General features: G+C 32.6%; 1 protein-coding gene across 1 annotated transcript in view; it reads right to left on the bottom strand.

The window, feature by feature from the left end:
* LOC129742383 (protein spire-like) overlaps positions 1-17,588 on the bottom strand; it is a 431,262-nt gene that overhangs the window by 144,789 nt on the left and 268,885 nt on the right. Inside the window, exon 9 of the mRNA XM_055734284.1 lies at positions 12,448-12,498. Within this exon, the coding sequence (XP_055590259.1) occupies positions 12,448-12,498 (51 nt within the window). The remainder of the gene's footprint in view (positions 1-12,447; positions 12,499-17,588) is intronic.

Below are 17,588 nucleotides of genomic sequence, written 5' to 3' on the forward strand. Positions count from 1 at the left end.
ACAATGTTCTTCCTGCAGCAACGGATAACATTTTAAAAGACAATGACGAAGATGACGATGACACTGAAACGATTCATTCAGCGCAAACTTCCGACGATCACTTTATTCATTTCACAGAAAGACCAATAAACTTTTATAGAAACCAAATCATATTTAAAAAAGCAAGCTTTACGAGCGACTTAATTTTCAACCCCTTTCCAAAATTTCGAAGAGTGACTATAGCTAGAAAAGAATTTAATCACGACATAATACGTGACTGCATAAAGAAATTTCATGATTACAAGCAAACGGCTATATTAGCACCAGAAAATATTACCCAACTTATCCAAGATGTATACAAGGAACACTTTAATGAACACGGACACTTTGTAATGACTCAAAACTTGGTAGAAGACGTTAACTCGGACGCCCGTCAAGACGCCATTGTGAGCAAAGAACATGACAGAGCCCACAGAGGAGTCACAGAAGTAGAAAGTCAAATTAGAAGAAGTTATTTTTGGCCCAAAATGATTGAAAAAATTAAAATGGTTACAAAAATGTGTAAGATTTGCAATATGCATAAATATGAACGTAAACCTTACAACATAAAAATTTCATCAAGACCCACGACAGACAGACCTTTTGAAAGAGTTCACATGGATATTTTCCAAATTAACAAACAAAATTTTTTATCTTTAGTTGACGCATTTTCAAAGCATGCGCAATTGATCCCTATGGATACTAAAAATTTAACAGACGTCAAAAATGCCTTAGCACAATATTTTATGACTTTCGGAACCCCAAGGCAAATCATAACTGATCACGAAACTACATTTTGTTCAATTCACTTGAAAAACTATCTCGACAATTTAAATGTTGACCTCAAATATGCATCGTGTTCAGAATCGAATGGACAAGTAGAAAAAACACATTCGACAATGATCGAGATCATAAACACTAATAAACACAAGCACCAACACTTGAACATAACATCAATGGTTCTATTAGCTACAGCACTTTACAACAATTCAATACACTCAGCGACACATTACTCGCCTAACGAGGTCATTTTTAGACAAAATAATATTCAAAACCCTCAACAAATAAACGAAGAATCTACTCAAATTTTCAATAAAATAAAAATTAATTTAGAAAAAGCTAAAAACAAACAAGATAAACAGAATAAGAACAGAATTGAACCACCAATCATAGAGGAAGGCAAAGAAGTATTCGTCATTCCTTACATTAGGAAAAAATTAGATCCAAGGGCAAAACCGACAAACGCTCAAGAAATTACAGATAAAACGTTCAAAAATAAAAGGCGCGTTAAAAGGCACAAGAAAAACATAAAAAGACTTACATGACATGAAAATCATGTTTTCTAGATTATAAAAGAATAGCCAACCTTTTCTAATATCTTTTATTTTTCAGATGAAATCACTTGCGATCCTACTATTTGTTTCTTCAATCACCGGGTCAACAAAATGTAACTATTTAGGAATTAGAAACCTATCAAACGACCCGATGCTTTTGTTAAAAACCGGAAATTGTAAAATCCAATCAGGGATTGTCAAAATTATACATCCGATTAACATAACCAATTTGGAATCAAACGTATACAATTTTGTAAAAATATCAAGGAAACTAGATACAAACCATCCGATAACAAGTTTAGTTATTCAGAAAAGCAGACAGCTAGTAAATAACTTACACCTGTTGAAACCACTGAAACCAAGAAGAAGCAAACGATGGGACCAGATTGGAACCGCCTGGAAATGGATAGCCGGAACCCCGGATGCACACGATTTGGACATCATCAACAAAACTATGAACGAACTCATAGAACAGAACAACCAGCAAGTCAGGATCAATTCTCTCATTGATTCCCGAATTTCGGAAATAACAGGGACGATCAACAAGCTATTGGAACATGAATCCATGGAAAACAAATTAATAATGGAAGAAATGGATGCAGTAACCCTTCTCCTATACATGGACACGACGAATCAGATTCTAGAGCAACTAGAAAACACAATCCTGAAGACAAAAATTGAACTGCCAAACAGTAAGCTACTATCTCTCCAAGAAATCCTCTCAATCGAAGCAATTCTCAACGAACAAGGTATCGAAACGAAATTTCCTGAGGAAGCTCTAAATTATGCTAAGCCAAAAATAGCATCAAAACACGATACAATGCTATACATACTCGAAGTCCCTAAAATCAAAGGAGACTGTGAAATAATCCAACTCATCCCATTAACAGTCAACAATCATGTGATTACTAACATTCCAAATCACATAGTGAAATACAAAGAACAACTATTTCAAACTGAATACCCAGAAAAATTGATTCAACGCGATGTCTTTCTTAATCCCCTGAAAGATAGCTGTACTAATTCAATTATATTTGGAATAGAAGGACAATGCAAATCTGTTTTAGAAGATACCACAAGAATTTCATTAGTCGACAATAACAAGATTCTGATCAATAACGCAAGAGGCTCCAGATTAGAAACAGATTGTGGGCCACATAATCGTGAGTTGCATGGCAATTTCATGCTTACAATTTCTAACTGTAGCATTACCATAGATGGGCAGAAATTTTCTTCAGAAGAACGTGTTAGTAATACCGAAGAAATACAAGGAGCCTTTCCAAATCTTACGATGAAGTGGAATACTATTCAGGATCACAACATCTCATTAATCCACAACGAGACGATCCAGAATAGACTGAAGTTAGACTTGATCAAACTTGAACACTCTGGATTCCGAAAATTTTCGCTTACAGCTTTCGGTGGAATATCCACTAGCATAATCATTTTGATAACTCTAACCTTTCTTTGTATCTTTAAGAAAAGAGTAACTATCAAAATAAGGAATAAACCACGGGAAGCAGCAGAAACCAAGAAATCAACAGACGGCTAAGTGTCGAGGACGACACTTTTTCACCCCCCGGAGGAGTTACATACATCCCTCTCCCAGAACCCGAGACAGGATGTATAAACGTGGCGCTCCCAAGCCACGCGCAACCACGCGGTGATCATAATTGCATCGTAAGCAAATATGATCACTTAAATACCGATAGCGAAGGCATGCTCGTTCTCTTTGGTTCCCGACCCGGCAGCAGTAAGTGGTTCAGCAGCAGGAAGTGCAGTTAGCAGTTAGTTTAGTGATAGTGATTAGTGAATAAGTAAGAGGAATGTGAAAATAAAACTTTTTTAAAAACATCCTCGGAGACTCGGTCTCATAATTATGTATTATATAACGCATTATAGAACACTACGACTACGGCAATTGATCGAATAGTTTCGTTTCAAGATATGTTGTTTGTTTTTTTTCCAGCGTTGTTGTTTATCGAAAAATTCAAAATATACAGAGTAATGGAAAAGATTTAATAAAAGGGAGGGTTCTTTACTAAATGCAATAAATGTGAATCAACCAAAACTGATTCAACAATTTAAGGTGGATAGAAATAGCCAACAAACTTCAAATAGATTTCTTTTAATAGTTGTAATAAGATTATTGTGGACATTCATCAAAACAACAGAGGAGCTAGACTGCTATACTTTTTTTTGTTAAATGAATCGCACCAGCTGAGTCATGAGTAGTGGCAAAATTCCCGCACTATCGCATTTGAAATTAGTTTTAAATGGATAGATTTGATTACCAGATTTTTACATTTACTATATAAGACTGAGTTCAGCTAGGAACACATTGAAAAATCCATAAACAACACAATTATCATATTTTTTAATTTTTTTTTCAATTTCATGCCTCAGTGTGATATTTTACAGCTGAGAAATAATACAAAGAGGAGTTAATGACAGACAGCCGCCCATATATTTCATGAAAATGACTGGGTTTCGTGTTTGAAGGATTATAACGTAGATATATTGATAAATTACTTCATCAGTTTAAAGACAAAGAATATCATCTCAAGTCACATATTTAAAGTATCTTCAGACTCCATTCAACTTTTACCTCGATAATTTCATTATGTTCTGGATACTTTCAGCGCTTCATTTGTTTACGACTGTGAACGTAGGGGAGGAGCGGGCTATATGCGCCTTTTAAGCAGAACATTGATTTAATCAAATATCACATCGAATATGTGTACAAAAACTATATACACGTGTACAGGCATCTGTTTTTCATACATTGGAGTAATTTTAATCTTAAAATTATCTTCTGTTTCCAGGAAACGATTTTATTATAAGTGTTGTCTAAAATGCCGAACCTCAAACCGTGCGGGCTAAATGCGCCTATTTATGTTTTGAACAAAATTTCGGTTTTTGGGCAATATTTCCGTATAATTTCATTGAAACAGCAAGAAAGTAATAGTTTCCGTACGACAAAGCTGAAGTTTTATAAAAATCTATGTATATTATAATTTTATGGAATAAAACAAAAGTTAGGGTAGCCATACTATGGAGGCAGTTCATCCATGAGAAAAATTTTATCAAATCTGTTTTTAGATCTTCGATTCTTTATTAAGATGTTATTCAGAGCTTAGATTTGAAGGTTCAATGATATAAATCATTTATTTATTCTATTTAACCTGTTATTTTGGGATGGAGGCATTTTACAAACATGATGGGGGCATACAAAAACACTCTATTATTCCACTATATAATCATTATTAAACCTCCACAAAAGCTGAAATTTGTTTAATTTCTTATATTTCATTTGAGTAAGAAACAAAAACCATCCTAGTTTTTGTTTACAGCTTCTTTACGTATAATTTTAAAAAGTCGAAATATTACATCAAAATGTATCAAAACTTTGTATGATTTTTTAAATTTTTTTGAGTTTGTAAATTCACGAAATTCTTTCTTACCTTATGTTCTAAGCGTATCACCCTCAAAATGCATTGGTCAGATAAGCTGTCTAGTCAGCCATTTCATCAAACAGCCGTAGGGTCATTTAACCCGATAGGCCCATTTAGGAAACCTTTCCCCTACTTCTTATTATAATCAAAGTTTTAATGGATTAAAATATCTTTGATCTTTAATCAAGCTTCATCGTTGTTTGATCATTTTGCTTTTAACATCATTTTCATATGCCTTATTATAATTATATTTCCATATCATTCATTTGTTAAAATTTTAGAGTTCAAAAATTGAGTAATTGAAACTACGAATAATCATTTACTCTATTCTAGTTGGTTTTCGAATTTAATCTTTTTCTACATTAACCAGGAACTATTACAAACTTATAAAAAAATATTTAATTGTTATTATTTCTTAGAAATTATTTAAAAGTATCAACAATCGGATTATTTACAAAATGTTACTATGAGTTATTGTATTTATAAACCCTTTATTGTACTCCTGGGTATTCATAGTCAAACCATTATAGTACGCAGGACGTTTATTATTTTATTGCGATTGATTAATGTTTTTATACTTTCTCAGTCAATTTGATATTGCTTTCTGGGTTATAATTTTCAGTTAAAACAATTAAGCATAATATTTTTTTCTTTACATTTCAGAGAGTAAGAAAAACACTTATTCCTTTATGCTTTAATGATGAATTGCAGGGGTTTCATATCGAATAAATGTTCTCATCAAGCTGTGTCAATAATAATTAACCCTTTTTCAAGAAACTGGACTCATTGTAAGCATTTTTCAAATATCACCATTATATAAAACTCATTGGACGGTAAAATATTATTAACTGAATTTTTTTAATAAATTTAATAACATTATATTAAACTGTTTAATTTAGACTTTTTCACTTAGTTCTTCTCATCTTCTTATGGAATATTCTTCAGGTGCGAAATATTAATCAAATTTCAAATAAATTTGATACATTTTACTTCATTCGCTAACCATTATGTAAATACACTCATTTGTAGCTTAATTCAGCGAACTCCGCAGGCGTACACAGAATTTATTTATTTTATTTGAATTGCAGGAATAACATTTACGAATATTATCATAGAATCAAATTATCTATCATTATTTGTTAATTGATCAATACATCGTTTTGTAGACATTTCATTATTCTGATGTAATGTGTTGTTATATTGAATCGGATTATATTATATTTAAATGGACCATTCTAATGTATTATAATCAATAATTTAATTATCGTGTTGCATTGTAGTATTCACATAAAACTATTTTCATTCTATCATTATCTATATCATATTTTATTATATTTGTTTACATATCTTGTTGTATGGTTATATTTTATTATGAATTGTTTTTCAATCGTATTATATCCACAATCGTATTATATTTATACTGTATTTCATTTACCAGAGAGAAGGCATCTGGGGATAACCTAAAGCAATTATGCAAGCGGAGTGGAGTGCCAACCATTGTAGGTTTCTGAGGGTTGGATGCTTTCTCTCGACGAACCATCGGCCGTGGAAGCCCTAGAAGTCAATTCGAAAGGCCAAGCCACACAGACATAGGCTGGACCTTGCTACCGATGGGGGAACTATACATACATACATACATACATACATTTAATGAAATTTTTTTGATATTTTAAAAATAAGGTCATTCTCTAAGAGTAAGTCCGTATTGGAAAAATGGATAGGAAACCTATCGAATCGTTAACTTTAAAGAAAAAATGAAAATGGAAATAGTGGGAGGGCCTAGAGGACTGTTTGAAAATAAAATTTCATTTGTATTTTGAAGCTCAAATTATTTAGTAAATATAATTTTTTTGCCCCTTAATGTAGGCAACATCAAAGTTCTTTTTTCGACTATAAATATTTTTAAAATAAAATGTTAAAAATCAAGGTTAAGATGATAAACTAGCATTTGTAAATATTATGAAGGTGATTTGTATCCTTTATGATCAAGAAAATTCGTTAAAACCGTCAGAATAAAGACTGATCAATATTACCCCAAAGCATCAAATTCTGAACAGAGACGCAAACGATTTTTAAATCAAATTTAAATAGGTCTAAAAAATTTCTGCATCCATGTTTTACGTTCATAGGAGTCCAGTACTGGTTTTGAAAATATAAAACATGCAACATACCCCTTAACAGAAAAAATAATCGAAATATATTGAAAAAAGTGATCAATATTACCCCGGATTACGATATTGAAGTAACTATTTTCCAAATTTTTTAAAGTCATTGTTCGTCAAAGTTAAAAGTTTTCAATAACATTGATTTCTTCGAAAACAGTTTTTAAATTTTGACAAAACAGCCTTCATTGAAAATTATTCATCCCAAAATAATAAAATATGACTATCCCAGTTTTCCACACAATAATTCAAAATCGTCTCAAAAGTACACGATATAAAAAAAACCTCATGAGTCATTTTTTTGCCGTCAGCTTAATTGTCATGTTGAAGTTAATTCAAAATATCCACGCGATTTGGAGATGATTTGATTTAGTACAGTACTATTCATTATAGGCTACATGAACACATTAAGAACCGGAAGAAATCCAAGCCGGAAACACCAAAATTCGGTATTCTATATTTCAGAATCTACTGTACCAAGTTCTAAAAATTTTGTTCTATGATTTACTCAAGAAAAAATTTCTCAAGTTTTGCGGCAAGCGAGACAATGAGAATTCTCAATGTGATAAAAATTAACTTAATTTTCTAATATTTATTCCGATGTTTTAAAAACTGCGCCAAGTCTAAAAAAGGGAAAATTAAGCTTCAATACATTTGAGATATTTGCTTTTTGGACGTTTTGGCTTGTTTCTGAAACAATGTGAGTCCTAGAAGGTTTGCTTTTGGACCTAAAAACTTATGGTACAAAGCTCGATTATTTGTTAAAGAATTCGAACCAACTTTAAATTTTCTGTTGAAAAAAAAGAACTGCCTCATGGTGGGAGGGGGTGGGGGGAAGGGGTTTTGGTGATCTATTTTTTTCTAGTACTTCCTGGTCAAGCAATTCATGATTATCAAAAAAAAAAAAAAAAAAAAAAATATATATATATATATATATATATATATATATATATATATATATATATATATATATATATATATATATATATATATATATATATATATATATATATATATATATATATATATATATATATATATATATATATATATATATATATATATATATATATATATATATATATATATATATATATATATATATATATATATATATATATATATATATATATATATATATATATATATATATATATATATATATATATATATATATATATATATATATATATATATATAATATTTTATTTTCAATATTTCATTATTAATTTTTATGTCTTAATCGAAAAAAAAACGTATTAAATAGAAACATTTGAAAAAAAACCCTATCAAAGTCTAATGAAAGCTTACGGTTGCCACGTAAGGGTTGATACGTAAGGGTTTTTAATTTTTGAAACCAAATGCCAATGCCAAACCAAATGCCATTTTTGTGATGAATTTGTGGTAAACAAATTTTGCCAGTTTGTGTCAGTTTGAAAGTGAATATAAAAAGTGCATGTTGTATTAATGAGTTGTTATTTTTTCGACTTGATAAAGTTCATCTGCAACATAATTTTTTTTTTAATTATTTGAAAGATACGAAAATAAATCACTAACTTTCGTATTTCAATAAAATCTACGTGTAAAGCACGTAGCAGAACGAATCCCTTTTCATATTTGATTCAGTCGTGGAATTCACGTACAACTCATATGAAAATAACGGGAATTTAAGGTGCTACGCAAGCTCTGTTTGCTACTTGAAATTCACGTAGATTCCACAAGATTTTTAGTGTGGCAAAAATCTATGTACATTTTAACGTACCCTTCATGTGAAGAGTTCTTTCGGTGCACGATGTCGAGTTGATGTGCATCTTTTTCAATTGCAAATTTCTCGTAAATCACCTGGCTCTTGACGACAATCCTTACGTTCAAAACAACCAGTTAGGAAAAGAAACAGCGGTTTCAAATGAAGAAAAAATAGTTTATTTCAACTGTCAATCCATTTCTACTTGTTTCGACCTATTTCGACCAAAATTCGTTGAACAGACTTTCACTGAGCCAAAAATTCCCGACTTTTCTGAATAATTCCCGGCTTTTTCCCGTTGGATTTCAAATCCGGTCTTTTCCCGAAATAAATTTGCGGCTTTATCGGTGAGGGTTAAAGAGTTGAAATGAAAGACGGATAGAAGATCAGAAGAAAATTCTAAGGCGGTGAAAAGAGCGAAGAGCATTTGAAATAGAAGCTTGACCACATGCTAAATTCTTTGTCCCGCATCAATTAACTGTATTGAAGAAGTAGTACCCAATAGAGAAGGCACTACATTTTTCGATACAGTTAATTATGGATGGTTCGACCGCCATGTGAGTGTGCACATGTGCCGAACGGACAAAAATACATTCCCCCCCCCCCGCATTTCCCGCTTTTCCCGAATGGGTGGCCCCCCTGAAATAGGTAATGCAATTTGAACTTCTCGATGGATTTTGCAAACAATGTGAATTAATGCGGGCAAAAACGAAATTTGGGCTACCGGGCCAGGCCGGACGTTTCACATTTTATTTTAATTTAATTATCCGGGCAAGTTCGGGTAAAACTGGGCAATCTGCCAAGCTCAATAATGGTTATTTGATTTAAACATACAATTTTAAAAAGAATGCCTTCAATCAAAAACAAACTTATTCTATGCTCAAATAAATTAAGTAAGATTTATCAAATTCTCGATCAAATTCAAAGATTTGAATCGTCAATGAGAATAATTCCTATAGTCAAAAGCAATAATACAGATTTAAATTTTGCGGCTCAAGTTAATGATTTCAGTTTGAAATTTGGCTTTTAAAAAACCGCAATGTAATATTGAACAATACGCTAAAAACATATGGAATCCCCTGAAATTTCTTGAAAAGAAAATATTTGTTTTCTTGTAATAAATTTTTTTTCAATATAAATTAATTTCTGTTGATGGTTTTTTTTTCAAATAAAACCAGAGTGTTTTAGGAGACAAAACTTGAAAATAAACTGAAACTCTTCTTTATGTTAGTCATTTTCAGCTGAATTGTGCAAACGAGCTAACCTTTGGCTAAAAATTTGAAATTTTGAAATCGAACTAACAATCACTATTATAAGCCTGCGATTTCTATCAATTTGAATTCCTTTAAATTCTGATTCATTTAACCAATTTAGGCGTATCATTTCGATGTGATTTAGCTCTATTTTTTGGGTTCGGGAAGTCCGGGATAGGGCACTCTATCACTGATAAGACTCTATTGTGGAGCTCATTTCAGCTCAAATCTGAATCTTAACTTAGAATTATAATTCTGGATCTGAATTTTGAACTTCGAGCCAAAATTTAAATGTGTTTCGTAACATCAAAAAGTTCTCTGCAATTTACCAAAAAACGGTCCTAAATCATGAATCAAAAATTTTAATTTTGATGTTCTGGGTTTCAATCTAAATTTTTTATTTCAATCATGTATTTCCAATCCGACTTGCAAATTTAAATATAAATAAAAATAAAAATTTCGGTGATGAATCTCTATTGCCATTTTGAAGCTTTGTTATGTTTGAATTTTTCATAATAAAAATGAACAAGAACTTTGAATCTAAACAAGATTTAAACGACGTTCTCTAATACAGCTTTTCACTTCAATTTTCAATGATGATTCGAACCGAAAATCAAGAATCGTAAACAGGATACGGAATCCAAAATATGAAAACACGAGTTCAATTTTGTGTTTGGTACGGTGTCTTTTTTTAAGTCAAGAAACACATTCAGCACTCAAGTTTTTGAATTCGGGACACCTTATTTCCAAACCATGTTAATGATCATATAGAGATGAATACTTATCACATTTCATCATTGCTATAATCGCAATGATATTTGTTTCAAATTATTTGGCTAGTCTTGTTAGCATCTATTTTCATGTAACCCACCCCGTAACGAAGATCATCTAATTAAGTTTACACACACCGGACCAGACCATCCAGGCCATACATCAGAAAAAAATATCCACACCTCACTGTTTCAGTGGTCTAGTTTTTTTTCCTCAATTGTACCCTCTAAGTATTATATCACAAATTCTTTTTAATCATATAGAGGGGCATGAAATTTTTCCCATGACACAGTTGTTCGACTGCCGCGTGACTAGTATAGAAATGATGCCAAACACCGAAACAATCTTCTGAAAATAGCGACGGCCACTCACTCACTTCCGATTACCCTCAGCCGCTAGCTTTAAAAAAGCTTGAAGCCGAGCAACGGCGGAGCACTTATGCAATTCTGGGGCAAATTTTTGCACCAGTAACTTCAGCAGTGAAAGCCAAACAATTTTCCATCATTAAGATTTTTCTCGCGAGCGGAAGGGAAAGAGCGAGGTTGTTTAAAAGAGAATTTTATATCATCATTATCTTAATTATTTTTGAGGTTGAGCTTGTTGAGTTGGTTACGATCTTATTGAGATATCGAGAAAGAGATAAGTTTGAGAAGATTGAGATGCAATTTTTTAAACGTACACTCAAAAAAAACAGACTTTAGTTCAAAAATAAACTTTCTTAAAGGCTAAATAATCGGTATATGTTTCTATGCCGGACCGGCATTAACAAGCTTGTTTCCAAAACAAAAAACTTTTCAGCGCATTTTCAGCACAGAGATTTGCTAAATAGGCCTTTGATTTTGGCAGCCTCTTCTACAGTTGTATCTAGGAGGATTTTTACATATAATTTCTTCTCAGAAACCAACAATTTACCTAAAAGATAAGTTTTCGCAAATTACTCATTTCTTCCGAAATGAGGTCAAGCTAACATATTTTGCCAGTAATAACTGTCCTTCTAAAAATGTTTCAACGTATGTAGACACTTTTCCATCCCATAGAAAAGTGTGCAATAAATTACGCAAGAAGGTCAGTCAGTCAGCCATTCAGATTCAGGGCTAAAGTTAGTTTTCCGTTCCAGCATCCAGCATCATCATGAGAGTGGGATTGTTGCCATATGTTTGCATGATGTGTTAACATGATGCCGGTTTATGTTTGGGAGCAAAAACAAACAAAAATGAAATGCCGGGCGCTGTTTCTGTCATGCCAGCAAAAAGTAGGTCGTCCGGAATATTGTACTTATGGTAGATACGTTAGCTCATTTTTAGCAGCAGATCCCACGAAACTATTTACAAGCGGCTTTCGAGGCACGATTTTCCGGGAGCCAAACTTCTACTCATCTCATGTTCTTCTCCTAGGGCAAACATCGTCGCCCTCATCAGTGTCATACTTAGTCAGTTAATCAACGTGTAGAACGACTACAAGCTAACTTCCAGTTATAAATCACAAAAATCTCGGTCAAGATATGGATACCGAAATTTGACGCAACTTCTGAAGTAAATAGAATGATTGTTGTTACAATTTAAACAGTGAGATAATCAACAACAACAAGCTGAAAACCCACCAAAAGTATTAAATAACCCTTTAAATTATCTCACAGTGCACAAATAAGGACAAGAAAACACACATACACATAGACGGACACCGACATTTATATCGTATGTGTGTACTTACAGGGGCTGTCGAAAAGGTTCGGAATGACGATGGAAATCATGGAGGCAACACCTACAGTGAAAAATGAAAATAAATGGAAAATGTTTGCAAAAAAAACAAAATAAACAAACAAATGCTGATGAATGCGAAGCAGATGAGGTATTTATGAAAGATGCAGTGGAAACAGAAAAAAAGTGAAATGGAGAGGTTATTTGAATATGTTTTCATGTAAAGATACGATGAAAAATATGGATAATATGAAGGATTGGTATTGGTTGATATGAAGGAGAAAAATTTATAAGTTGCTTGAAGATTCTAACCGATGCTACGGTCATTTTTGTTCTATTAGTACAAAAAAAAATTCGAATCTATAAAACGGCCAGTAGACTGCCCCAAATTTGTATGGGAAATTCAAAACCTGTAAAATGTTATGCGCTGCAGGCTGAAATTGATCCTAGTCCTAGTACAAGATCTCATGCCAAATTTGGGCCAGATTGGATCACGGGAAGGGGTCGCTCAACGAGCCTGAAGTTTGTATGGATTTTCGAGAAATTTTGTTCGGAAGAAACATGAAAAACCAGTTTTTCATCAATAACTTTGGTTCCTGTCGGCCGATTTCTTTTAAAAACGGGTTTTCTTGAAGCTTAAATTATGAAAAATATTTCAACCGAAGACTGCATTTCAATTAGAGTTAATATAAGAAAGTTATTAGGCTTCAAAAATGGGCTAACTTTTTTGAGGATGGTATTCATCACTGTTAATGAGTCGAGGCGGTCGAACATATTGACGCCTCATTAACAGTGCTGAATACCACCGTTAAAAAAGTAAGCCCATTTTTGAAGCCTAATAACTTTTTTATCTTAACTCTTATTGAAATGCAGTCTTCGGATGAAATATTTTTCATAATTTAGGCTTTAAGAAAACCCGTTTTTGGAAGAAATCGGCCGACGGAAACCAATGTTATTGATGAAAAACTGGTTTTTCATGTTTCTCCCTAACAAAATGTCTCAAAATCCCATACAAACTTCAGGCTCGTTGAGCGACCCCTTCCCGTGAACCGATCTCGCCCAAATTTGGCATAAGATCTTATACTAGGCCAAGGGTCAATTTTAGCCTGCAGCGCATAACTTTTTCAAAAGTCGGGTCATTTGGGGCACTCTAACGGCCAGTCTATCTGGGAAACTTGTTTACAGTTTTTTTTAACCATAAACCATTAACCATAACCATGGCAGTAGGTACGGGGGGGGGGGGGGGGGGGGGTGTTGGCGGGGTGAACCCTATAAGGGTTCTAAAAGCAAGCGTGGTATTCTATTCTATACTGAAAATTTAAAATTCATAATCAAATTATGTTAATGGAGTAAGGGTTTTCAAGAGTGACAATCTTGACTAAAAACTAATGCCAAATCCTCAAAAACCCATTCAAAGTTCTAAATTCTGCTTCAGTTATTCAAAAAAATTTCACTTGTTCATAGAAATTCAGGGCTGAATATTAAATTTTAAATTAAATAAAACCCATTTCGAAGGTTCTGGTTGCAAATTCCCATAACCAAAATTGTAATTCTATTTTCGATGCTTCTTTTTTTTTTATAACATTAAAAAATAATTTAATTTTGAGTTTTAATCCGCATTACATTTTAAGAATTTCATGGTGAAAAAGTAAAATTAACATTTGGATTTGAATTATAAATTTTTGCAATTCCTGCTTTCCGCTGATTGAAACTTTGATTCTCAATTTTGTATTTAGATTTTATTTTCAATTTGATAGTAAGATTTTCATTTGAAACTATTAATTGTAGGTCTGAATAAAATCGGATTTTAGGTTCTGATCTTCACTGGTGATTTGTTTGTATCTCCATCGAATTTGAATATAATTCTGTTGCATTTTTTTTTAGATTCTTTGTCTGAAGTCTTAATGTTACGTCCAAATAATCATGAGGGATATATTTATTCTGCTTTCTTTAAAGCTCATACCAAGTGATCAATGTTTGAATGAAAAGGGTTTTGATATCTATCTTTAAATTTTTCTAATCCAGAGATTTTTGGGTATTTTTGATAGAGTTGTAAAATAAATTGTGAATTAAATTTTGCATTTATCAGTTCTTATCAGCATTTTCATTAATTCTTCCGCTATGTTTGCACGTGATGGATTAACAATTATTCTTTGAAAATATTTGTATGTTAAAAAATTTATATGATCTCTGTGGCAGCATGTGAAAAAATCGATTCATAGGGTCCTTCCGTGAAAAATAGCCACGGGCCCCCGATGGCTTTATCCAGCCCTGAATATCTTTATCTTAATTCTCAGTCAAAAATCTGCATTATAATTCAAGTTTTGAATTATAATCCTGCATTTAAAAAAAAAGTTTCGAAATTTGAGTTTTGAATGCCAAATTGAAAACAACACATTCAAAAAATTTTAAAAACACTTCTGTAAAAAGTGAATCTGAATCATTAATTTACTATATGTATACGAATTTATATTTGAACCTGAATTTACATAAATTTTAAATTTTAATTTATAAAATTAACTTGAATTTGAATTCTGTATGGTATTTATAATTCTTTTATTTGATTTCCAATGTTTGATTCAAATCTGGATCTTCGCCGGATGCCTTTATGCGACTATGGATCAAAGTTGTTGAAGTAGAGTACTATCATAAATATTTGCCCCTTCATGACAATATTATATGGTGTTGTTTGTATGTAAATTCTATACAGACATTTCAAAAATTCTAGAATTAAAACTGAATGCTTCTGAGAAGCTACTTTTAAAGTAAAAGATGAAGTTGTTTTTCAGCTATAATTTGTAAATATTTTAAATCGATATCTTCAATATTAGTGAGCTATATCAAAATCAAACTTTTTTTTTTCATTTTGATCCATAGTCACCCGCGGGACGGTACCACCAGCATTTGTGTTTCAAATATTTTGCTTTTGATCTGATAGTATTCGAGATGACATTCAAATAAAATGATAATAAAAATAATTATAATTTTGAGCTTGTTAGACAATGGCTTTGAATATTTAAAAAAGTCTTGTCAAATAAAATAATTGCTCATCGGAGTGACATTTCAAAATCGATTGACTATTTTTTAACGAAAACAACAAATAAACGAATGTATTAAATGTTCTGTTAAGGGCACGAATGTGAGTATGAAATATTTAAATAACTTTGAAAAAGAAACAAAGATTTTAGATAAATAATATAATGTTATGCTACAAACCAGGTTCCAAAAGATGGTTTAAATATTATTTTTTGAATTGAATTGAATTGAACAAAATTTAAACAAGTTTGTTCAAGACAGCAAAAAATGTAGTTTAAAATTATGAAGTAGGGTAAATGATCTTGAGCGAAACTTAATGGCTCAATTCGTTGCAACTCGGAATAGCTGATCAAGTGGTATGAATTGTTGAATTAGAACGAATTTATTTTTTAGTTCAGGGGATAGATCTTAGTTTCTGCTTTCTAATGATGATGTATTAAACATTTTAGAGTAAATCCTAATAACTCTAGAGCTGTTTTTCTGACCTTAAGCGGAGTTAAAATATAATCTTGAGCGGAACCATTTTGTACTGTCAACATCTTAAATAGTTCTCATTCCTATTCTTTGTGTAACAGTGAAAATTTCAATTAAATTTTAACTTTAAAGATTTTCAAGTTCAAAAATTAATGTTTTTACGTAAATAACAGAAACTTAGCTTTCCAAACATGTTCGCAAAATATACGTTCAAATTTATTTCTTACTTCGAAAAAGATATGCTATTTTCACTTTGATTCACTATATCATATTTTGAAAGAATCGATTCTCTAAACCAGAGGTGCAAAGAGATCCCTTCATGTAGCATGCAGCGCACGACTTTAAGCCGATTCTTACAGCCCGACGTCAGCCACGAAAGAATCATCTTGCAAAGTTGCAAACTGATTCTTTCTCCCTTACATACAAAACGTCGAACGTGTCTGCAATTAAAAGTCAACCACGCGATAAAATCCTTTGACTGCACGTTCCGAAAATTTCAAACGATTCTCCGAAGTTAAGATCACTTGCAAACTTGCAAGCCCGAAGATAAAATCCCTTGAGCCGAACAGAAAGAATCATTTCCGAAGATAGCTACAGTCTGCAAGTTGCTTGCTTGCCGCGCCGTGATGCGATGCATGTTTGCAAGTTGCAGAACGCTAGAATCCTCCTTGGGCGGATCAATATGTAGGTATGTTCCCCCAACGACGATGTTTGTTTGCAAATTTGCTTGTTATCAAATCCAAACGTTCGTCGGCTCGTTCTTGTATGGTTTGGTTCGTTCCACCAATCTGAGCCGAGCACGCGGAGGAAGAAAGTGATATCAAAATGTCAACCATCCTTTCAGTCGTCGTTCGGCAAGGAACGCGTGCGGACTCTACCCGCATGACGCTCTGAAGGATATGTTTTTGCTTTCGTGCTTGGTTCGTTTCTTACTTACAAGGTTTCGAAAGGGAGTGGTTCCCAAACTAGGGTGAATAAGATGAATCATCAGTGGAATCACCCTAGTATTGATCCGCTTAAGGAGGATTCTAGCGTTCTGCAACTTCCAAGCTTGCAAACATACATTGCATCACGGCGCTGCAAGCAAGCAACTTGCAGACTGTAGCTATCTTCGGAAATGATTCTTTCTGTTCGGCTCAAGGGATTTTATCTTCGGGCTTGCAAGTTTGCAAGTGATCTTAACTTCGGAGAATCGTGTGAAATTTTCGGAACGTGCAGTCATCGCGCGGTTGAATTTTACTTGCAGACACGTTCGACGTTCTGTAGGTAAGGAAGAAAGAATCAGTTTGCAACTTTGCAAGATGATTCTTTCGTGGCTGACGTCGAGCTGTAAGAATCGGCACTGCATGTAGCGTAAAGGGATCTCTTTGCACCTCTGCTCAAAACTCAAGTTTAAATTTTTTTTTTATCTCAAAAATTCAGTTATTCGGTATATTCGAATGATTATTTGAATGAACGTGTTTTGCGTGGTCATATTGCCCCGAACAACTTTTGAAGTTAACGACAAAGTAAGTAATACAAAAGTATGCCTTAAATTACAGAGTTTTCAAAAAAAAAAAAAAAATGTACATTGCTCTATATCAATTTTGGAAATCCAAAACAACTCAGTCATAGAATAAAGTTTATGATAAATTCCAGTTCCTT

The sequence above is a fragment of the Uranotaenia lowii genome, chromosome 2 (assembly GCF_029784155.1).
Source record: "Uranotaenia lowii strain MFRU-FL chromosome 2, ASM2978415v1, whole genome shotgun sequence".
Lineage (NCBI taxonomy): Eukaryota > Metazoa > Arthropoda > Insecta > Diptera > Culicidae > Uranotaenia > Uranotaenia lowii.